Source organism: Trichechus manatus, unplaced genomic scaffold (genome assembly GCF_000243295.1).
Source record: "Trichechus manatus latirostris isolate Lorelei unplaced genomic scaffold, TriManLat1.0 scaffold00027, whole genome shotgun sequence".
NCBI classification, from domain to species: Eukaryota; Metazoa; Chordata; class Mammalia; order Sirenia; family Trichechidae; genus Trichechus; species Trichechus manatus.
In genome coordinates, this window is record NW_004443963.1 from 2,559,973 (window position 1) to 2,584,981 (window position 25,009).

The window sequence follows — 25,009 nt, forward strand, 5'->3', positions numbered from 1 at the left end:
AAGGTAGAATGTAGAACATTGTCTTTATAAACTGTGTTATGCCAATTGAGCTAGATGTTCCCCAAGACCATGGCCCCCACAGCCCTCCGCCCAGCAATTCAGTCCCTCAGGGAGTTTAGATGTGTCTATGGAGCTTCCATGACCTTTCCTTGTACCAGTTGTGCTGGTTTCCCCAGTATTGTGTACTGTCTTACCCTTCACCAAAGATACCACTTATCTATAGTCTATTTAGTATTTCCCCCCACCCCTCCCATCCCTGGTAACCAACAAAGATCGTTACTTTTTGTATGTAAACTTTTTCATGACTTTTTACAATAGAGGTCTCATACAATATTTGTCCTTTTGTGATTGACTTATTTCACTCAGCATAATGCCCTCCAGATTCATACATGTTGTGAGATGCTTTGCAGATTCATCATTGTTCTTTACCGTTGCATAGTATTCCATTGTGTGTATGTACCATATTTTGTTATCCATTCATCTGTTGATTGGCACTTAGTTGAATCCATTTTTTTGCTATTGTGAACAATGCTACAGTGAACATTGGTGTGCATATGTCTATTCATGTGATGGCTCTTATTTCTCTATGCTATATTCCTAGGACTAGGATTGCTGGATCTTGTGATATTTCTATTTCTAGCTTTCCAAAGAAGTGCCATATCGTTTTCCACAATGATTGTACCATTTTGCATTCCCACCAGCAGTGCATAAAGAGTTCCAATCTCCCTGCAGCCTCTCCAACATTTGTTATTTTCTGGTTTTTTTGATTCGTGCCAGTAATGCTGGGGTGAAATGGTATCTCATCGTTGTTTTGATTTGCATTTCCCTAATGACTAGTGATGGAGAGCATTTCCTCATGTGTTTGTTAGCTGCTTGAATTTCTTCTTTGGTGAAGCGTCTGTTCATTGCCTTTGCCTATTTTTTAATTGGATTATTTGTCTTTTTGTTTTAGAGGTATTAGATTTTCCTGTAGATTTTAGAGATTAGACTTTTGTTAGATTGGTAGTAGCCAAATTTTTTTTCCCAGTCTGTAGGTTCTCTTTTTCCTCTTTTGGTGAAGTCTTTTGATGAGTGTAAGTGTTTAATTTTTAGAAGATCCTAGTTATCTAGCTTATCTTCTGGAGTTTGTATGTTGTTAGTTATGGTTTGTATCCTGTTAATGCTATGTATTAGGGTCTCTAGCATTGATCATATTTTTTGTTCTATGATCTTCATGGTTTTTGGTTTTATATTTAGGTCTTTCATGCATTTTGAATTAGTTTTTGTGTATGGTGTCAGTTATGGGTCCTGTTCCATTTTTTTTTTGCAGATGGACATCCAGTTTTGCCAGCACCATTTGTTAAAAAGACTGTCTTTTCCCCATTTGATGGACTTTGGGCCCAAGTTGAAGATCTGGTGGACTGTAGGTGGATGGATTTACATCTGGGTTCTTGATTCTGTTCCATTGGTCAATGTATCTGCCATTGTACCAGTACCAGGCTGTTTTGACTACCATTGCTATATAGTAGGTTCTGGGGTTCTTGAAATATTCTTGAGCAGAATTTAGGTAATTAACTAGGCATCATTTTGTCAGTAGTGGAAGTAAATCACAAAATTCTGACAGTTCTTACTGGATAGATTAGATTGTGGAATTCATGACTCAGATTTTATCTAACACATAGTGGATGTCTTAAAAATATTTTGTTAAAGAATGAATAAGTTTTTATCTGCAGAGCCAAATCAAATTCTTTAAAAAGATGGTTGCATGCAAACACTAGTTATGAATTCAGTGTATTAATATTTCTTCCAATTTTTGTTGTATTAACACTGCCTATGTTGTAATGCCACCACTCGTCTCAGTTTTTCATACTGTGGTAGCACATGTTGCTGTGACGCTGGTAGCTATGCCACTGATATTTCAGATAAGCATGGTCATCCATAGTAGACAGGTTTCAGTGGAGTAGAAAGATCTACTTACAGAAATTAGCCAACGATATTGTATGAAACCACTATTATAATAACTCAAGAAAAGGTTTTAAGACAGAAGAAAACATTCTTTGATGGTTATGAGGATGGGGAGGGAGGGAGAGGGGTATTCAGTAACTAGATAGTAGATAAAAATTATCTTAGGTGAAGAGAAGGACAGCATACAGCACAGGGGAAGTCAGCACAACTGGACTAAACTAAAAGCTAAAAGTTTCCTGAATACAACCAAACACTTTGAGGGACAGAGTAGCAGGGGTGAGAGTGTGGGGACCATGGTTTCAGGGGACATCTAGGTCAATTGGCGTAACGAAGTTTATTAAAATGCTCTGCATCCCATTTTGGTGAGAGGCATCTGGGCTCTTAAAAGTTAGCAAGCAGCCATCTAAGATGCATCAATTGGTCCCAACCCACCTGGAGCAAAGGAGAATGAAGAACACCAAAGACACAAGGAAAATATTAGCCCAACAATCAGAAAGGGCCACATAAAACAGAGATTCCATCAGTCTGAGACCAGAAGTACTAGATGGTGCCCAGCTACCACCAGTGACCACCCTGACAGGGAATGCAACAGTCCCTGACAGAGCAGGAGAAAAGTGGGGTACAGAACCTCAAATTCTAGTAAAAAGACCAGCCTTAATGGTCTGACTGAGACTGGAGGAACCCCGGAAAACATGGCCCCAGACTCTCTGTTAGCTCAGAAGTGAAACCATTCCCGAAGCCAACTCTTCAGACATAGGTTAGACTGGACTATAAGACATAAAATGACACTTGTGAAGAGAGTGCTTCTTAGCTCAAGTAGATACATGAGACTCAATGGGCAGCTCCAGTCCAGAGGAGAGATGAGAAGGCAAAAAGGGACAGGGGCTGGTTGAATGGACACGGGAAATCTGGGGTGGAAAGGAGGAGTGTGCTGTCACAGTATAGGGAGAGCAAATAAGGTCACATAACAGTGTGTGTATAAATTTTTGTATGAGAAACTAACTTGAACTATAAACGTTCACTTAAAGCACAATTAAAAAAATTAGCCAGTGAAAACCTTAAGAATCACAACAGAGCATTGTCTGACTGGCTTGCTTTGGACACGTCATCAAGAGAGATCAATCACTGGAGGAGGACTTTGTGTTTGGTGAAGTAGAGAGCCAGGGAGGGTGAGGGAGACCCTTGGTAAGATGGATTGGCATAGCAGCTGCAGTGATGGACTCGATATGCCAATAATCATGAGGATGACATGAGACCAGGCAGCATTTTGTTGCTTTGTACATAAGGTCACTATGAGTCAGTCAGTTTGATGTCATCTGTCTTAGTTACCTAGTGCTGCTGTAACAGAAATACCACAAGTAGATAGCTTTAACAAACAGAAATTTATTCTTTCACAGTTTAGAAGGCTAAAAGCCTTAATTCAGGTTGCCGGCTCTAGGGGAAGGCTTTCTCTGTCAGCCTTGGGGAAAGGTCCTTGTCTCTTCAGCTTCTGTTTTCTGGTTCCTTGGAGATCTCCATGAGGCTTTGCATCTGTCTTCCCCCATCTCTGCTGCTTCTCTATGCCTCGTCTGCTTTTTCTATATCTCAAAGGTGATTGGCTTAAAACACACCCTACAGTAATATGGTCTCTTAACATAACAAAGAAAACCACTTCCCAAATGGTTTTGTAACCACAGGTATAGGGGTTAGAATTTATAACACATATTTTTGTGGACACAATTCAGTCCACAATTCTAACCATCCATCCATTCATGTTGTGTAGTACAAAGGTGTAGGAATGTGAACCTATTGGTACTTATGCTTTGATGGTGAGTCTTGTAGACCCAGAAATTCTGAAAGAAAATCAGATTTCATAGGAGTATTTGTCAAAGATGTTTTACAGTTAAATTATGGCATTTGAGAAGCTGTGAGGTCTTGTGTCGCTTTCACCTTCCTGATATACAACATAGGTGTGACCATCCCTTTTCATTACCATTGTGGTTCATTCTCTGGTGTGTGCTGGAGCCAACTGGTAAGTGCCCCTGAAAGTCAATTGTGTGCATTTCTCCCCAGCACCAGGTCAGTGACTGGTACATTGGTAGTTCGAATTTTTACATGTTGGGAGTATTTATACCATGTTGTTGCTGTTGTTAGGTATCGTTGAGTCGGTTCCCACTCATAGTGACCCTATGTACAGCAGAATGAAACACTGCCTGGTCCACAATCTTTGCTGTGTTTGAGCCCATTGCTGCAACCACTATGTCAGTCCATCTCGTTGAGGGTCTTCCTCTTTTACGCTGACCCTCTATTTTACCAAGCATGATGTCCTTCTCCAGGAACTGATCCCTCCTGATAACATGTCCAAAGTACATAAGATGAAGTGTCGCCATCCTTGCTTCTAAGGAGCATTCTGGCTGTACTTCTTCCAAGACTGATTTATTCATTCTTCTGGCAGTCCATGTGTATTCAATATTCTTCGTCAACACCGTAATTCAAAGGCGTTAATTCTTCTTTTGTCTTCCTTATTCATTGTTCAGCTTTTGCATGCATATAAGGTGATTGAAAAGTACCATGACTTGAGTCAGGTGCACCTTAGCCCTCAAAGTGACATCTTTGCTTTTCAACACTTTAAAGAGGTCTTTTACAGCACATTTGCCCAATGCAATATGTATTTGATTTCTTGACGCTGCTTCTATGGGCATTGATTGTGGATCCAAGTAAAATGAAATCCTTGACAACTTCAGTGTTTTCTCCGTTTATCATGATGTTGCTTACTAGTCCAGTTGTAAGGATTTTTGTTTTCTTTATGTTGAGATGTAATCCATGCTGAAGGCTGTAGTCTTTGATCTTCATCAGTAAATGCTTAAAGTCCTCTACGCTCACAGCAAGCAAGGTTGTATCCTCTGCATGTTACAGGTTGTTAATGGGTAACATTGTGAAGAATAGAGATTCCAGCACACTTAACTGTGCTCATGCAGAACCTGTACGTAGACCAAGAGGCAGTCATTTGAACAGAACAAGGGGATACTGCGTGGTTTAAAATCAGAAAAGGTGTGTGTCAGTGCTATATCCTTTCACCATACTTATTCAATCTGTATGCTGAACAAATAATCCAAGAAGCTGGACTATATGAAGAAGACAAAGCATCAGGATTGAAGGAAGACTCATTAACAGCCTGTGATATGCAGATGACACAACCTTGCTTACTGAAAGGGAAGAGGACTTGAAGCATTTACTGACAAAGATCAAAGACTATAGCCTTCAGTATGAATCACACCTCAAGATAAAGAAAAGAAAAATCCTCACAACTGGACCAATAAGCAACATCATGATAAACAGAGAAAAGATTGAAGTTGTCAAGGATTTAATTTTACTTGGATCAACAATCAACACTCATGGAAGCAGAGTCAAGAAATCAAACGAGTATTGCATTGGGCAAATGTGCTGCAAAAGACCTCTTTAAAGTGTTATAAACAAAGACGTCACTGTAAGGGCTAAGGTGCACTGACCCAAGCCATGGTATTTTCAGTCGCCTAATATGCATGCAAAAGCTGGACAATGAATAAGGAAGACTGAAGAAGAACTGATGCTTTTATGGTGTTGACGAAGAATATTGAGTATACCATGAACTGCCAGAAAAACGAACAAATCTGTCTTCGAACAAGTACAGCCAGAACGCTCCTTAGATGGGAGGATGGGGAGACTTCATCTTATGTACTTTGGACATATTATCAGGCGGTACCAGTCCGTGGAGAAGGACATCATGCTGGGTAAAGTAGAGGGTCAGTGAAAAAGAGGAAGACCCTCAACAAGATGGATTGACACAGTGGCTGCAACAATGGGCTCAAGCATAACAACAACCATGAGGATTGCACAGGACTGAGCAGTGTTTCGTTCTGTTGTACATAGGGTCGTTATGAATCAGAACTGACTTGAAGGCACATAACAACAACAACAGGAAGTTTCCATAACTGTGCCCCTTATGTGCTCTATTATATGTATGAATATATATGCAGGACATACAAATATGTGTATACAAATGCACTTATGAGTCTAGTCTTCTTCTCATTTCCTGTTAGAGCACCTTCTTCCCCGCAACTACCTACCCTCCTAAATATCTTTCTTGCTCTTCCATTTCCTTCTTTTTCTCCACAACAAGCAAACAGTTGTCTTCCCTGCACGTCTCTCTCTCCTCCAACTCCTGGCATGTGGTGCGTCTGGGTAGCAGGTTACTCTTAGACTGTGGTTACACGTGCAGGTAGTCCCCAACTTGCAATGCGATTCTGTTTGTAAGTCGGTTCTGACGTAAGTAGAACACCTCTTTTTTTTTTTTCCTTTTTTCATTGTTGCCTTTTATTATCAGTATATTTATAAATCTGAGCTTTATTTTTGTTTGGCAGCTGGAAACTTTACATATAAACTTACAGGTATATTTTAATACATACATACATACATATGTAAAAAATACACAGATCATAAAAATTTACTTTGACGGTGAAGAAGAGTTGGACGACATTGGCATTTTGTCAGCTTCAGTAATAACTCCACATGTGAAAGTTTCTGGATCATTTTTATTATCCCTGAGAATGGGAGTAGCGTTTCTAGTCAGAAAGTTAGTGAGAGTTGTCTGTATGGTCCTTTTCTTTTTTTCTTCATATATTTCGTGGTAACAGCTCACTGCTTCCCGAATCTGCCTATTGACTTTAACCAAGTGGTCAGCATTCGGGTCCATGTTTTCAAGCAACTGAAGCCCTTGATTTAGTTTAGAAAAAACTCCAGCTAATCCTTTTACTGTCAAATGTTTTGACAACTTCTCTCCTTCCGTTTCCTCATTATTTCTTTCTTCAGCATTTCTTTCCTCTTCAAAATCCAGTTAAGTCCTGATCTGTCAATTCCCCTTCTTCATGATCTATGAGCTGTTCTGTATCAGAGATACCAAGGTCTAAATTCGGCGTTCTTGCCATATGGATGATTTTTCTACCAGTCTCTTCCACATTATCATGATCAGATGCTTGGAGCATGTTCACATAACTCAGCAATATTTTTCCATATCCACTGCATGCATTTTCCCGTAACTTCCTCCCAGGAAGACGCAATGTTCCGTATACACTGATGGTTGTGTAAGTGTGGTTTGTCATAACTTGAATCCAACATAAATCGTAAATCGAGGACTACCTGTACTCTAGGATGAGTCACCTGGTAGCAGCTTTTTTATACCCTGAGGCCAAGAGAGGAAGGCTTGATTTCCCTGCGAGAGTTCACCTTCTGGTAAAAGTGTATGCCCAAGGATATGAGCTACCTCGTTTCTGCCTTCTTCCTGTTACTAATTCCCATCCCCTCCTCGCTGCCCACTTAGCACTGCATACCACTCAGAAGAGCATCTTGCACATTGGGCAGCCTTCTTCACCTCAGCATTACTGTGACATGAAAAATGGTTATTGTAGGGAAAGTGGTAATGTTAAATACTAAGTCCTTCAGGTTCTTACAGGTTATAAATGATGCTGAGATTGAAATAATTGGGAATGAAGGTGTTTGTTGTAAGGGGGAATATTAACTTCTTTCGTTATGTTGTTAATTGCTGTCGAGTCAGCTCTGACTCCTGGTGACCTGATGTATAACAGAATGCAATGTTGCCAGGTCCTGTGCCATCTTCATGATCATTGGTATGTTTGAGTCCGTTGTGTGAATCTATCACATTGAGGGTTTTCCTCATTTTTGCTGAGCCTCTACTTTATCAGACATGATGGGCTTTTTTCCAGTGATTGTCTTTCCTGATGACATGTCTAAAGTAAGCATTCCAAAGTCACACCATTCTCGCTTCTAAGAAGCATTCTGGTTATATTCCTTGTATTTCTTCTGACTCCTCTTTTAATATTATGTGCTCACAAAGCTTAAAGTTTCCTGCTTTCTGCACACGCAGGCTTCTTGTGCAAGTCTTCAAACACTGATGCGTGTCTTGTCAATGTGATCAGTTTTTCATACTTAAATTTTTTTAAATGTGGAAACACTCAAATCAGGTACAAGTAGTTTCATGCTGGGGGCTCTTCTGCCATCCATTTATGACTGGAAAACTGGTCTGTGTGAGCAGCCTGGAAATATAAAAGGCCAAAACTTTGCATTAATGAATAGAAAAAGCATATCAAACACTACTTCCAACCGTACCTGAAAATGTTTTATAGGAACTTTTTTTGCTAAAATAATTGTTGTTAGCTGCCATTGAGTCGGCCCCCGACTCATGGTGACCCCATGTGTTACAGAATAGAACTACTCCATAGGGTTTTCTTGGCTGTAATCTTTACAGAAGCAGTTCGCCGGGCCTTTGTTCTGTGAAGCTGCTGGGTGGGTTCGAACTACCAACCTTTAGATTAGCTGCCGATGGCAAACTGCTCGCACCACCCAGCCTCCTTCGTTAAAGTAATTACTCCATCACAATTAGTATATAGTTGATAGTCTGTTGTTTCTACAAAGTACTGATGTTATTGTTGTGTGCCATCGATTGGATTCCAACTCACAGCCACCCTATAGGAGAGAGTAGAACTGCCATGTAGGGTTTCCAAGTCTGTAAATCTTTACAGAAGCTGACTGCCATACAGGGGCAGGTTATCTAATAGACAAGGTAAGCACGGTGCTTACCTTGCTTACCAGATCATCTGTAGTGAATTTGTTCACTACAGATAGTAAGTAAGCACAAGTAAGCCCATGCTTACTTTGCTTACTGGTTCATCTGCCCTGTCAGGGATTGTAAATTTGAAAAGAGGCTCTGATTCTGTAGGAAGGTGCTGTGGGGTTGGGTAAGAGACAGATGCAGCCATACCTAGAAGCAGAATCTTTGCTGTGATGAAAAATATGAAATTGTTCACTACAGGTAATCTGGTAAGCAAGGTAAGCACCATGCTGACCTTACTTTTTAGATAATCCAGTCCTGCTGCCACATCTTCCTTCCACGGAGTAGCTGGTGGGTTTGAACCACCAACCTTTCTGTCAGCAGCCGAGCGGTTAACTGTTGTGCCACCAGGGCTCCTAAAGCACTGATAGCAATCAGTGGAATTACTCAGCTTTTCATCATTATATTTTCAGCAATGTAAACTCTTGTTTTAAAATTTAATTTAAAAAATCAAAATGATGTGTTCACGTATATGTTATTGTTGGTTGCCGTCGAATTGCTTCTGATTCATTGCAACCTTATGGATAACAGAACGTTGCCCAGTCCTGCGCCATCTTCGTGATCATTGGTATGTTTGTGCATGTTGCAGCCACCGTATCAACACATCTCATGTAGGGTTTTCCACATTAGGAATTGTCAAACTTGATTTTATGTCAGTTTCTTTCTTTTTTTAAACAGTCATACTCAGTCCTTCCCTGAGAACTGAACACACCTGAGGTTTTATCAAGTCCATCATTGGAGAAGCAGTAGCACCAATCACCTTAAACACCTCTTGCTTTTTACTATGAAGAAAAAAAAAAAGTAATCTCTTGTGGTAGGAAAATGATTTTTAGATTTTTGAGAGCCAAGATGAAAATGGCTTTAGAAGAAAATCAGGCCAAATCTTTGGAATTCAAAGTGACTAAGCACCCAGACAGTGGAAACCCTGGTGGCGTAGTGGTCAAGAGCTACGGCTGCTAACCAAAAGGTTGACAGTTTGAATCCACCAGGTGCTCCTTGGAAACCCAATGGGGCAGTTCTACTCTGTCCTATAGTCAGAATCGACTCGACAGCAACGGGTTTGGTTTTTGGTTTTAAGCACCCAGCAGAAACACAGTGTAAAACTTGTCTGTTACATGTCTGCCCAGAGTTCTGAACTAGACTTCCTTTTTAATAATTTGGACATTTCTTTCGTAGTGATACAGGAACAACACCTCCAGAGAGTGGTATTTTTGGATTCATGATAAACTTCTCTGCATTTCTTGGTAAGTGCACAACAGTTGTTATAAATAAATGAAAGTTTATAATCCCCTGTGAAGTAAAATGTGTTATTTGCAGTTTGTGTGTGGTCCTTTTAAAGTACGACCTTACCAGCTAGAATTTTGCCATACTTTAAGAAACTTAAGTGACTAAAAATCCAAACTTATTTATGGCCTCCTTATGGAACTATACTTTATCTGGTAACTTGTCACAGGATTTGCTGTAGGTCGTTTTAAATACCAAATTCCTCAAATGGTTGTAAAATGTACTGTGATTTTTTAAGTGGTGATTTACATCCAAAGACACAGAAAGCATAAGCTAATGTTTTTCAAAGTGTGTCCTGAAGGCAACTTACATTGAACTCATATGGAGTGCTGGTTAAAATGCACGTTCCCTGTCAGAAATTCTGGGAGTGAGGTCCAAGAATATGCACGGTAAACAAGCACCCTAGGGGACTTGGATGATCACTAAAGCTTGAGAACCACTGACAAAAGTATTATCCCACCTGTTAGAGAAAGGGGAAGGATGAAGCAAGGAAGTTTGTCTTCAACCCAGATAAGATTTTTCTTGTCATTTCCCCAAATGTACACTGCAACTCCTTCACCTGAGATGCAGTGGACATGATCCAACCCTATCATGAGCCAATTAACTGTAATGGATGAAACGCTCCATCTGCCATAGGCTGGCCTGGATATATAGATGTAGGCCTCTTTCTCTTACTCTTTCCACGACTGCCTACTCTGTGGAGCAATCAAATGTTTGCCAAGAGCCTCTCATGTAACCAGCAGAGGTGCTGAAAACCCTGGTTAGCGACCTGGCATCTTTGGAATTTGTTCATCCTACTTGGTAAAGAAGAGAATGTTTGACCCTGTCACCCACTGTGGTACTTTCTCCCAAGGTTTGCAAAGCAAGCAAGGGGAAGTAGAAATACGAAATCAGTAAATCCCCGTGCGCTCTTACACCACCATTGCCAAGAGTCCAGAACTAGAAAACATTTTATCATGAACAAGTGATAAGTAAAGCTTTTTGCTTCCAGGCAAGGCAGAATCTGACATGAACATATCAGTTTAAACAGGGAGAAAAGATTCTTTCTCTGCAAACCAATACATATATATTTTTAATTTTTAAAAACTTTTATTGTCGTGAAATATATATAACAAAACATTTGCCCAGTCATTTTTATGTGTGTAATTCAGTGACATTAATTACATATCCGTATTGTGCAAACATCACCACTATCCATTTCCAAAGTTTACCACCCTAAACAGACAGTCATACCCCTTAAGCAATATCTCCTCATTTCCGCCTCCCACTCACCCCTTGTAACCACTAATAAACTTTGGTCCCTAGATATTTCACATAAGCAAGATTATATAATATTTGTCCTTTTGCATCTGACTTATTTCACTCAGCATAATGTTTTCAAGGTTCTTCCGTGTCACAGCATCCATCAGAACTTTGTTTCTCTTTATGGCTGAATAATGTTCCATTATATGTGTATTCGAGGAGCCCTGGTGGTGCGGTGGTTAAGCGTTCAACTTATAACTTACATCTGCCCTATGGGGCAGTTCTACTCTGTCCTACAGGGTTGCTATGAGTCGGAATCTTGACATGCACACACACACATACATGCACACACACACACACACACACACACACACACATACATGCACACACAAATGACTAATGACCTTGAGAATCTTCATGTGCTTGTTGTCCATTTGTATATCTTCTTTGGTAAAATGTCTATTCAAGTTCCTTGCCCATTTTTTAATTGAATTGTTTGTCTTTTTGTTGTTGAGTTGTAGGAGTTCTTTATATATTCTGGGTATTAAGCTCTTATTAGAGATATGGTTCCCAAATATTTTCTCCCATTCTATAGGCTGTCTCTTCACTTTCTTGATAAAGTCCTTTGGTGCACAAAAGTTTTTAATTTTAATAAGCGCTTAACCACTGTGCCACCCACTGCCATCAAGTCGATTCCAACTCATAGAGACCCCATAGGACAGAGCAGAACTGCCGAATAGGGTTTCCAAGGCTGTAAATCTTTCTGGAAGCCGACGGCCACATCTTTCTCCCTCAGAGCAGCCGGTGGGTTTGAACTGCTGACCTTTCCGTTAGCAGCTGAGGGCTTTAACCACTGCAACAACAGGGCTCCGTAAATAAAGTGCAAGATAAGCTCTCACTAAACGCTGGAAGTATTATAATTCTCTATCACCCTCCCTCTCCTCTCCCCCAATTTAGTTGAGTCTCTCAACTTCTCAGTTATCCTCCTACTGTGACAAGCTTCTGACTGGCCTCCCTGCCTCCTACTCAATAGACGCATTTGCTCATCAATGAAGTAATAGAGGAAAAAGCCCTATCTGGCCCCTTCAATCCACCCTTCACTGAACTGCCGGAATTATCCTCAAAAGCCCGGTTTCAATCTTGTCACTCCCCTGCTCAGAAGACTTTCCTGGGTCTCCATCACTCGTAATTTATCTTTTTAATTGCTTGTGCTTTTGGCATCATATGTAAGAACCCATTGTGGAAAACTAAGTCTTAAAGCATTACTCCTAAATTTTGTTCTAGGAGTTTTATGGTTTTATCGCTTATATTTAGGGCATTGATCCATTTTGAGTCAATTTTCATATGTGGTGTGAGGTAGGCATCCAACTTCATTCTTTTGCAGGTGGAGATCCAGTTGTCCCAGCAGTATTTATTGAAAAAACCATTCTTTCCCCATTGAATGGATTTAGGACCGTTGTTGAAACATTTGGCCATAGATGTATGGGTTTATTTTTGGACTCTGAATTTTATTCCATTGGTCTATGTGTGTACTATTATACCAGTACCAGATTGTTTTGATTACTGTAGCTTTATATTTCTTTTTAAAGTAATTTATTTTATTTTGTTGTTGAGAATATACACAGAAAAACCATATACCAGTTCAAGTTTCTACATGTACAGTTCAGTGATGTTGATTACATTCTTTGAGTTGTGTAACCATTGTCACCTTCCTTTTCTGTGTCGTTCCTCCCCCATTAACATAAACTCACCACCCCCTAAATTATCTAATGTTTCAAGTTGCTGTTGTCAATTTGATCCCATATAAATAGTTCTTGAAAGAGCACAATGCTCAAGGCAGATATTCTTTACTAGTTAAGCTGAATGATAGTTTGGTTTTAAGAAGACTTCAGGGGATATTTTTGGTTTAAGGTTTAAAGATTGTCTCAGGGTAATAATTTCAGGGGTTCATTCAGCCTCCATGGCCCAGAAAATCTGGATTCCATGAGAATTTTAAATTCTTTCCTGCATTTTCCCTTTTTGATCAGGATTCTTCTATAGAATCTTTGATTAAAATGCTCAGTTATAGTAGCCCGGCACCATCCAGTTCTGGTCTCATGGCAGAGGAGGCAGTTGTTCATGGAGGCAATTAGCCACACATTCTAATTCTTCTTCCTATTCCTGATTCTCCTTCCTCTGTTGCCTCAGGGAAAATACAAATATTTTTAAAGTGATATAAAACTGCTTCTGTGTTTCTCGTTCTAAGAAATCAAATGACGAAAATTCATCAAAGTGCCTTTCCTTTTCAGGTGCAGCCACGATGTACACAAGATATAAAATAGTAGAGAAGCAAAATGAAACTTGGTATTTCAGCACTCCTGTTTTTAACTTGGTGTCGTTCGTTCTTGGATTGGTAGGATGTATTGGAATGGGCATTGTAGCCAATTTTCAGGTATGATGGGAGATGTTTTTGGTTATTGGGGGTGACTGAGTATGTGTCTGGGGAGAGAAGCAGAAATACAAGAGATTATACGCTCGAGAGCACAACAGTGAGCAGGGAGATCATTGCTGAACCTAGACATGTGATCCTGACCAAATACTTTCCTTTCCATTTTAATCCAAGTATTAAATTGTTGATGAGTTTCTAAAAATGGGAAAGTCAGTCCTGCCTTGTACATTGGAGAGATGAGGGAGCGTGTTTGTACAATTATGAGAGAGAGTGTGCTTCCAACAGTGTTACCGATTCTGCAGTGGTCCATGTTTTTGTTGATATGGTTTGATATGTTGAGAGAACTACTTCTGCCATTGTAATGATTTTGCTGAGTGTGAAAATATGTGTGTTTGTGTGTGAGTGTGAGTTTGTGAGAACATGTTGAGAGTATGTTTGTGCATATGAGAGTGAGCGTGTGGTGTGAGCGTGTGTGTTAGCGTGTGTATGAGTGTGTGTGAGAGCACGTGTGCATGTTAGTGTGAGTGTGTGTTATTTGCAGATTTTACCATTTAAACTGCTGGCATTTAATTTGGAGAGCAGCACTTGATCTCTACCATTTGCAGGTGAGGATATGGGTGCATGGAGGGACAACTTGCTCAGGGTTACTCAGCTAATGAGTCGCAGAGTCAAAATATGGCCCCACTCGAGCAAATTAACTTGTATGATGACCCCTGTGGAGTCTGATCAATGTCTTCTTACCTGTGTCAAGTGTTTGGAAAAACCCCTAATTATTCTAACTTGTGAATTCCTCCTGTTCATCTCGGGGCCTCTTTCAGGAAGGCATGGAACCTATTTGTCTCTGGAGACAATACTTTATATTTCAAAGATATTTAATTACTGTATTTCAAATTAATACTAATTGTACTAATGCCCACCTCATTGGAGATTAGGTACAGTACTCATGGTCAGTACTTTATGCCATTATGGGCATTATCAGTTTACCATTAGAGGCCTACATGAATGCAGGCCTACCTATTATATCTAGAGGATCCCCTGGGCGGTGGAAACATTTAACTTGCTAGGCCGCTAACCAAAAGCTTGGAGGTTCGAGTCCACCCAGAGGTGCCTCAGAAAAAAAGGCCTAGTAATCTACTTCTGAAAATTCAGCCATTTAAAATCCTGTGGAGCACAGTTCTACTCTGACACACATGGCATCACCATGAATCAGAGTTGATTCGACAGCAACTGTTTTATTTTCTCTTTATGATAGCAGAACAGAAGTTACTCCCAGAGGAATTGTGAACGGAAGTTACTCCTGGAGGAATTGTGGTTCTGGCCTGGGGTTCACCTTTCACTTTCTTCCCAGAGGTGGGGTGATCTTGTGTGGTGCTTATTTTCACAAGAAGGCGTCTGCCTCCCCTACTTAGCTGACTGTTAAAGTACACATCTGTACAAAGAAGTGACAATGTGAGGGTTCTGCATCCAGATATTGATCTGGGAGTAAAATAACCCCAGGCTGTTCACCTGTGCAGTCTGCTTTCCATCCATTCTCTGATGTCTGCTCCTGCATGAAGTCAGACCGTCATTAGAGAGTCCTGTCTGACCTGCACCAGGAGGGGCCTTCTGCCATCTGGCTATAGGGAGGGACATTGTGATAAAGTGCTGTGTTTACTGAGTGGTCAGGGGGAAGGAGCCCTTCATTATGTTACACAGTATCTTCTTTAGAACCACTTACTCGAAAAACCAAGACACTGGTTGCCATGGAATCGACTACGACTCATGGCGACCCCTGTGTGTCAAAGTGGAACTGTGCTCCATAGCGTTCTAAGTGGCTGATTTTTCAAAAGTAGATTGCCGGCCTTTGTTCCGAGGCAGTTCTGGGCGGACTGGAACTTACCACCTTTCTGTTAGCAGTGGAACAGGTTAACTGCCCTGGGGCCCTGAACCACTTACAGGTCAGAGATGTTCTCTCAGGTCTCAAGGCCAACCAGTTTTAGTTTTTGGACACAATAAAACCTATGAATATTAGTGTTTCCTTTTGGAGACTAGAAAGGTGCGAGCCACATTTGTAGCCCCCCTGAGGCAAGTGTAGAGGAATTCTTGGAAGGCATCTCGTGAACCAAATTTGCTTCTGGCTCCATTTTACTTTCCCATCCTTATTGTCTCATTATGAGGAAATAAGACATAAACACAGCGAGCTGTAGGGCATGGTGGCTTGTAACATTTGTCACGTTAGGGGCTCTTTAGAGGAGCCCTGATGGTGCAGTGGTTGAGCACTTGACTGCTAACCAAAAGGTCAGCATTTCAAACCCACCAGCCTACAGAAGAAAAATGTGGCAGTCTGCTTCCTTGAAGATTCTAGCCTTAGAAACCCTATGGGGCAGTTCTTCTTTGTCCTATAAGGTCACTGTGAATTGGAATTGACTCGACAGCAAGGGGTTTGGCTTTTTTAGTTTAGAGGCTCTTTATGACATTTGCTCCTATTTTATGATAATATGCATTTTGTTTTTCATAACAAACATTTATTGAAAATATTCTGTGTCAGACATGTTTATGGAAGTGTTCTATTCTTTACCCCATATTATTCTAATAACAACTTTGTAAGATAGGTACTATTGTTGTTCCCATTTATTGGCAAGGAAGTAGAGGCCCAGAGAGCTTAGTAACTTGCTCAACCAAGATCATCTGAGTAATGCCCAGCAGAGCTGGGCTTCGAATTGGGACATTGTGTGTCATGTGTCCAGAGCCTGTGGGATGAGGAAATCTCTGTGAGAAAAAAACCATGTACACAACTCACAGTTCTAGAGCCAGAAAGCACAATGGGGGAAAGAAAAAGTAGGAGCCCTGGAATGATACCATTTGTCTAGTACAGTATGGATGTGAGTTATCTGGTTGGGGCTAGTAGGCACTTTATGATACTGTATCACTTCATTCTCTGAATAACTCAACATCATAAGACATGCAGACACTACATTTTAAGCTATCAAGGCCAGGCTTTAACATTAGGAGGAAAACTTAGATGATTAGAAAGTTGAACTTTTGGTTATTTTGAAGGCCTCCATAAAATGATTAAATCGTTTACCAAAACCAGAACTGTAAACTTTAACTTCTCTGGGAGCAAAGTGTTTGCCTTGTCATTGTTTCTGTAAATAGATCTTGTTTCATATCCTGTAATTCATTTTCAGCATGCCATGAACAAACTCGAGCTGTGGCTGTGAGAACAATTAAGAGCCATGAGGGCAAGGGAGCATTGACACTCTGGTGGTTTTCCTTGAGTGTGTGATATTTATCACAAGTTCACAGATAATTCTCTTTCCTGATCTGGTGGGTGTGGTGGCTACCTTCTGGTGTGTTCTCAGAAATCTCTGTCGGTGCTTTATTTCCCCTCAAGAAGTTACGTTTTAAGAAAAGAGAAGTTTTCCAAGGTTAAACCCTGCCAACATTCTAGTTTCTCTATCTTTGTTGTTGTCCTTAGGTGCCCTCAAGTCCATTCCAACTCACAGTGACCCGGTGTACGAGAGACGAAAACACTGCCCAGTCCTGCACCGTTCTCACAAACTTTACTATCTTTTAAATTAACAGGAGAGTTTCCAACATGGGGTCCAAAAAGGGTGCAAATTCTGTCTTACCGTCCATCCAAAATTTATGGCTGATCTGAAGAATCATTTCCCTTCTAAAAGACTTCTTTGATGAGAGTATGCAGTGCGCGGTGAAAAAGACCCATTACAAATACAACCCCTGCTGAATGAAGGTCCTTTGATCTGATAATGTCAGGGTTAATGGGGGTGGGGTGGGGGTGGGGAATGAAGTTTGCAAATTAAGATCCTAAAGGATATATTGAATTGGCCAGGATTGAGGAAGCAAATTCCCAGACAGGGCGAGTGGGAGGAAAAAAGGTAATGTAAGTGCCCCATGGCCATTTACTTAGCTTGAAAAGAAAATGGAGAGTGGAAAGTACCAGAAATCTTGGAAGATTTTTTCCTAAAGATGACTCATTAGTAGATGCCTTGCCTTTTGTTGCATTGCCCTGGCCCAGTGTGCCTCACCTTCAAGGAATGAAAAGGATTTATTTTCCTTAATTCTTTAAGTACTTAGAGGTGTGCACACATTTTCAAGGGCATAGAAAGTATTTTATGTCTCATCTATAACTTCCCTAAATCTACACTCCTGTGCTTCAGACAGGATCTACACCTAAACAATGAGTAATTGGTATGACGTTTATACACTTATTTATATTATACACCAAGAAAGTTGTTGTTGCACAGCAGACCTGGGTATGTGGGACAAGGGAAGAATGACATCTACTTTAGAGGAGGGAAAGTTGGGTATGGTGGGCTTTGGAGTCTGGCCGACTTGTATTAAAACCCCAATAGAATGTTAATGCAGCCATATTTGAGTATAACCCAAATCAAGTAACGGATTTCTCCTTCCTTTTGAACCAGGAAATTTTCTTAGAAGATAATTTTAAAGGTTTTGTTTTCCTCTACCTTTCCTACATGGAGAATAAAGACTTAATATCAGTTTCTTCATGCTTCAATTTGAGGTTGAACAGCCTGGGTGGAAAACATTCTGGTGCTTAGAGAAGCATGGGTGGCCCTGATCAGAAATAGTCTGAGGAATAAGGGTGTGGACAATACTTTGGGGCTAGCTGGGGTCCTTTGGCCAAAAACAGGCAATACTTTAACTTACTCTTTTATAGATCCGCATTTTCAAGTTGAAACCAAAACTCAGTTGTTGTTCTGTGCCCTCGAGTCAATTCCGACTCATAATGACCCTCTAGGGCAGAGTAGACTTGCCCCATAGCGTTTCCAAGGAGCAGGTGGTAGATTTGAACTGCCAACTTTTTGGTTAGCAGCTGTAGCTCTTAGCTCAATGCTGTTGTTGTGCCAGAGGTAGGTGCACGTTTGAAGGGAGCCTAAAGTGAGGCTCCTTAGTGGGTCAGTCCTGAGCACGTCCAGGGTCAGCATCAGGCTGCCTGCATAGAATGGGCACAGGGGCTGCCATCTGGTTGAAATGGCGGTGAGAGGGTGGTGGGGGGCTGGGGGCTTGTTCTGAAGTTGGCTTTGTGTCTCAAGAGCAGTGTTTTCACTTAGATTTGTGTGCTCACTTGGGGCGGCTTGGGGAGGATTAATAGAGACCATTGGGGTGCAGGGGACCTAAAAACCCCAAACCACCCTTGGCACCGTTTATACTTTTATATGAAATTTATCAGATAATCTTCACAGCAATGCTGCAAGGCAGGAATTATTATCCCCATTTTACAGATACAGAAATTGAGGTTTTAAGCTAAGGTGACAGAGCCTAGTGATAGTAGGGATTTTTATCCTGGTCAGCCAACTCTTCCACCACTAAGGTAGACGTCATTCTTTCCTTGTCCCACATACCCAGGTCTGCTGTGCAAAAACCACATTCTTGGCCTTTATTTCCATGTACGGAAGGTTTTCCTCTTTGTTATCTTCTCTCTCTCCAGTTGCCATTGAGTCGACTCTGACAGAGAGCAGAACTGTGCTCCACGGGGTTTTCAATGGTTGTGATCTTTCAGAAGTAGATCACCAGGCCTTTCTTCTGAGGGCCTCTGGGTGGACTCGAACCTCCAATCTTAGTAGCTCCATTTTCCAAGAAGTGGTGCATCTGTGATGTCTGATGGCTTTGAAAGGCACAGAGTGAGTGCTTGGGTGCGATGTGGACAGAACCATTAAGAGTAACGGCGTATTTGTGGTTTTTCTGCAGGAGTTAGCTGTCCCGGTAGTCCACGATGGGGGCGCCCTTTTGGCTTTTGTCTGCGGTGTTGTGTACACGCTCCTGCAGTCCATCATCTCTTACAAATCGTGTCCCCAGTGGAACAGCCTCACGACGTGTCACGTACGCATGGCCATTTCTGCTGTTTCCTGCGCAGCCGTTGTCCCCAGTATCCTTTTCATATTTCTCAACGTCCTCGCAAATGACCCCTCCCCTCCCCCCTCCAAAAAAAAGCACGAAGAAAGCAAAGGTTAACAAGGAAGTTTCCACATGCTTCAGAAGAACAGTTGGGAGAAAAGTGTAAATCATTAAGAAAATACCTCAATGTTGTCCGGTTTGATCGAAAGAATGTTTTGGGGAGAGAATGACGGTGGAAGGAGGGTGGAAAAAGTGTAGGAACACTTCAGTCTCTGTTGACTTTCCTTCAAACAGAGTGGGTTTCATGAGCCATGTGAAAATACTTAGTTTTCTTTGTAGTGCTTGGCTAAAGACACCAAATATTGATATTGTACTTAAAGTAATAGCTCTGTGAAGTCCTGAAAGGCCAGTCTCTCCTCTCTCCTTGCACTTGGGTAATAGAGACAGTTTAATTTACGTATCCATACTAAGAGACTTTAATTTTATCACGAAGTCATTTAAGATACATTTAGCCTTGTCTTTGTATAATTAGGAGCCTGGGTGGTGCAAGCAGTTCGTGATTGGCTGCTAATCTAAAGCTTGGTGGTTCGAACCCATCCTGCAGCTTCTCAGAAGAAAGTCCTGGCAATCTGCTTCTGTAAAGATTGCAGCCAAGGAAGCCCTATGGAGCAGTTCTACTCTGTAACACATGGGGTCGCCATGAGTTGGAATCGACTGGATGGCATTGGGTTTTTTATAATCACTGATTTCATTTTACATTCTAATTCAGCAGCGTAAAAGAAGGGAAAAATTTATCATGCTTGTGTATTCTGATTGAGAGAAAATGAAAGTCCTTTTCTCTGTCTCTCTCAACAGATATTAAACAAAGAGTATTAAAAAAGCTGTGGTCTTTAAAGGGTGGAAAATTTCTCATCCTTCAAAATACCATCTGTGGTCATATCAGGAAAAGTTGCAAAGTTGTTTTTTAAAAAAAACTAATGGCTAGTGTTAGATTACAGAAAAATGGAAACTATTTTATCAGAGGCAATTTTGTTAGTCCAGAATGGGTTATGTTTTGAAATGGGCAAAACTGAGGGAAAGCACATCATGTGCTTCTGAATATTAAGCTTTTAAAATAGAAGCTACCCAAAGTGCAAAGTCTTAAGTATGGTTTTGGGGTATTTTTTCATCTTAGGGCAGGGAAATTTTAATGACACAATTTCCAAGCACAGAGGAACCAAATCCTAGTATTGAGAAATTTAACAACCAAGTATATACCCGCGTTTCAAGATAGTTCTTTCTCAGTTTCCTCCCCCTTCTATTTAGGACATAGTTTCTCTCCAAATATACCTCCTGAAAACTTTTAGCTTTTGTTAATGGTCAAATTTACAGTAGAAGTGTTAAAAGTAAAGTTTCTTGGTGTAGGAAACCTTTCCTTGCTTCCAACTTTGTAGCGAGATCTCTGGATATTAAAATCAGAGAGTTTTAGCAGAATAAGCATTTCAGACCTCTCAAAGAGTTTCACATTCTAATAGTTCCCGTTTCTAGCAGGGGTAGCATCCTCAAACAGAAACGAGTTGTGTGCTTGTATTGAATCGACTTGAATGAATTCGGTCCTGTGAAAAAGTCTTTTAAACAGAAGCATGGAATTTCTATTTCCTTACGAAGAATTTAAAGCATATGTTAAAATTCCCTTGTTTTTCCTTACTATGTATAATATTTTTGTCAAATGACCTCATTTTACTACTGAGGAAACTGAGTCACAAGAGCTGTTAGAATCATGCGTCTAAGCCCTCCTGCTAAACTCAGCGTCTGAGGCTTTCTGAAGCCTTCACAAAATCACTGACAGGTTCCCATGCATGAGACACGGAATCTGGGGCTGCCTAGTTCTTCAACTTCATTTGTACACATTCTCCCTGTCTTAGCTAGGGCTGTCCTAACAAAAATACCACTAATATAGGTGGTTTTAAAGAACAGGATTTTATTTTCTCACAGTTTTGGAGGCTAGAAGTCCGAATTCAGGGTGTCAGCTCTAGTGTGTCTAGAGCGACAGCGGGTACCCTGTTTAAAATGAAAGTAAAGAGACTTATTGAGAGCAAAGGCAGCCCGAGCCGGGGACATGTTGGATCTCACAAAGTGAAAACCAGCACTCTGAAAAGCTGCAGTCACACGGGATTAGTCACAGGGCTGAATTAGGAGCATAGTTTACAATATTCTGATTGGTAGGCAAGCAGTCAGTAAAGTGGAAGGCGGGATATCTTGAAGGTGGGTCTGATGTAGGGGCTATCTGATTCATAAACGCTTTGGGTAAGGTAGGAAGGACTCCACTTACCCAACAAAAGCCTGTGTTTCAGAGATAATCCTTTGCACTCTGGTGGCTTGTTTTTGTATGGTGACCCATGTGTGTTAGTAGAACTGTTGTCTATAGGGCTTTCAGTGCTTGTTTTTTTAGAAGTAGATCACCAGGCCTTTCTTCTGAGGTGCCTCTGGGTGGACTCAAGCCTCCAACCTTGGGATTGGGATTGGGTAACAGTATGTGTGGGTTAAGGGGATTGGGTACACTGACATAATTGCGGAAGTATGTGTTCACAAGGGGGTCACAAGATGATTGATAGGGGGCCGGGATCTGCTGGTTCCACCCAGCCAGAGGCCCAGGGCCGTACACATATGAAGAAGTCAAGGTTACATTCTCAGGAATGCAGAAGTCACAAAATGGGGTCGGGCCTACAACTGAACCAGCCACTCTAGGCATGCCAGGCACCTCAGTTTTGGAATCCTTGCATAAGGAGACATTCCTTCTGTCTCTTTCAGCTTTTAGCAGCTGACACCAGTCCTCGTTGTTCCTGAGTTTATAGATTCGTCTGTCTCCGTCTTCATGTGGCATCTCCCCCTGTGTGTGTTTTTCTGTATTTGTACTCCCCTTTATAAAACACCACTCAGAAAGGATGAGGTTTAGAACCCACCCTGTTCCTCTATGACCTCATTAATATAACAAAAGAAAACCCCTATTTTCAAACAGTCACATTCCCAGGTGCAGGGGGGGAGGCTTAAACATATACTTTTGCAGGACACAGTTCATCTATAACAGTCCCCTAGGCCTGGCTGTTTCCTGTGTTTATACTCTTCCTCCCTCTTGATAGTCATTCTCCACCTTCTCTTTTTAGAGCTGAGCTGTCAGTCCAATATGATAGCCAAGGAACCCTGGTGGTGCAATGGTTAAGCACTTGGCTGCTAACCGAGAGGGCAGCGGTTCAAACCCACCAGCCGCTCCACGGGAGTAAAGACCTGATGATCTGCGCCCGTAAAGATTATAGCCTAGGAAACCCTATGGGGCAGTTCTACTCTGTCCGGTAGGGTTGCTATGAAGTCGGAATCGACTCGATGGCACACGACAGTGGTGCAAATGGTTAAGTGCTTGACTGGTAGTCAAAAGGTGGGTAGTTTAACCCACCCAGAGGTGCCTTGGCAGACAGGACTGACCATCTGCCTCCGAAAGGTCACAGCCATGAAAACCCTATGGAGCAGTTCTACTCTGCACACATAGGGTCGCCATGAGTCAGAATCGACTCCGTGGCAACTACAGCAGCAGCCACATGTGGTTATTGTCCACTTAAAACATGCTCAGTCCAAATTGAGATGTGCTGTAAATGTAAAATGCACGACGTATTTCAAAGACTTGATAATAAAAAAAGGAATGTAAAATATGTCAATAATTTTTTATATTATTTTGAAATAATAATAAATTTAACATTGGGTTAAATAAAATATATTATTAAAATTAATTTCACTCGGTTCTTTTTAAATATGTGGCTGCTAGAAAATTTTAAATTACACATGTGGCTTGCATGATAATTCTGTGGGATGGCGCAGTTCTCAAGAGGTCCTCAAACTCCCATTCACAGCCTTCCCGGACACCCCTACCCATTCTGAATTTATGATTCTCCCCCTGGGCCATCACTCCACCCTTTTCTTCTCTAACACCCCATGGCCCCCGGCTTTCTTCAGAAGAGGCTTTGATCTTCTGAGAGCTTAGACCAAGTCTGATTCCTTGGGTTCTCTCTGCCCTGCCTCCACTCCAGCATGGTACCTGACACGCTAGATGGAACTAAAGAACAAATAAATGAAAGAATTAGAAGACTTTTAAACTATTAGAAATAAAAGTAGGGTAATGAAATGACCTTAGCATCTTCTCTGCTTTCTACTTCTCTTTAGTTTGAGGAACCCAGAAGTGTTTAACATTGCAAAATGCATGGAGGAGGGGGAGGTGGGAGAGGAGGTGTTGGCTCAGCATTTTTGAGGAAGCTATAGACTCCAGACTTCATAGTCTTCTTTTTTTGTAAAGCCTTTTGTAACATCCCTTTTGTCTCTAGCTTTCTCTTTTGCTTCCCAAGTTCAGTCAAAATGGTGGTCACTGCCCTTGTGCAGACAGTATTGCCCACGGAGTGATGTAGCCTCAGTTCCTGGAATTATTAGGTGGGCTTGGACTGAGGTTTGACATTCATCCCCAAGGTCTGATGCAGGGGGTATCTGATTCATAAACCCTTTGGGTAGGGTAGGAAGGACTCCACTTACCCAACGAAAGCCTGTATTTCAGAGATAATCCTTTGTGGTTGTTTTTGTATGGTGACCCATGTGTGTCAGAGTAGAACTGTTGTCTGTAGGGCTTCCAACGGCCTGTTTTTTCAGAAGTAGATCACCAGACCTTTCTTCTGAGGTGCCTCTGGGTGGACTCGAACCTCCAACATTTTAGTTAATAGCGTGTTAACTGTTTGCACCACATGGGGTCATCATGAGTTGGAATTGACTCAGTGGCAACTGGGATTTTTTGGTTTTGTGTATGAGATTTGGTACTTTGTAATGCTAAATTTTCTTTAAAGCTGTTACCTTAGAAATAGTATTTTAGGGAAAAAGTAATTCATTCAGAAGCAAGCAAAAAGAATACCTCTTGGGCTTCTGTGTCACCCATTTTGACCAAATTTAAACAGCTAGCTGAACTGAGAGCACCCAGAAAGATGCACCAAAAAAAAAACCAAACCAAACCCACAGCCTTGCAGTCGATTCTGACTCATAGAAAGATGCATAGTAGAGCAAAATGTCAACTCAGGATAAAATTTTGCTATACCTAATTAAAAAAGAGGATTGCTAAGGAATGACTGTATTTCTGTGTTGTGATTTCACTGCCGTCGTAAGTGAATTTAAGATTGGAGCTTATAAGAAGCTAATATAGCTGGCTTGACTGCAGAAATGCCAATATTAACATACTTAAACACGGTGTAATGATTATTTTATTAGGAGAATAACCTGATCTCAACATTAAAGGACCTATTTTCTTCAGTATTTTCCTTAAGTTTTTTTTTTTTTCCTTTAAGTGATTGCCTGTGCGTCACTAATTTCTATAACCAAACTGGAGTGGAATCCAAAAGAAAAGGTAAAATTTAAGTCACTTTCAATATGATCTGGTTATTTGAGATTGTGGCTGGGTGAAGGCTAGAAAAGGGCACTGCAATTTCTTAGGGCAAATTGCAAAATATGGAGTAAATATGTTATATAATCAACTTCTTGTTTGCTGCCATCAAGTTGACCCCTGACTCATGGTGAACCTATGGACAATGGAACAAAATGCTACTCAG

General features: G+C 41.1%; 1 protein-coding gene across 1 annotated transcript in view; it reads left to right on the top strand.

The window, feature by feature from the left end:
- DRAM1 (DNA damage regulated autophagy modulator 1) overlaps positions 1-25,009 on the top strand; it is a 59,641-nt gene that overhangs the window by 25,106 nt on the left and 9,526 nt on the right. Inside the window, exons 2-5 of the mRNA XM_004373759.2 lie at positions 9,764-9,831; positions 13,402-13,544; positions 19,254-19,431; positions 24,749-24,807. Coding sequence (XP_004373816.1) covers positions 9,764-9,831; positions 13,402-13,544; positions 19,254-19,431; positions 24,749-24,807 — 448 coding nt within the window. The remainder of the gene's footprint in view (positions 1-9,763; positions 9,832-13,401; positions 13,545-19,253; positions 19,432-24,748; positions 24,808-25,009) is intronic.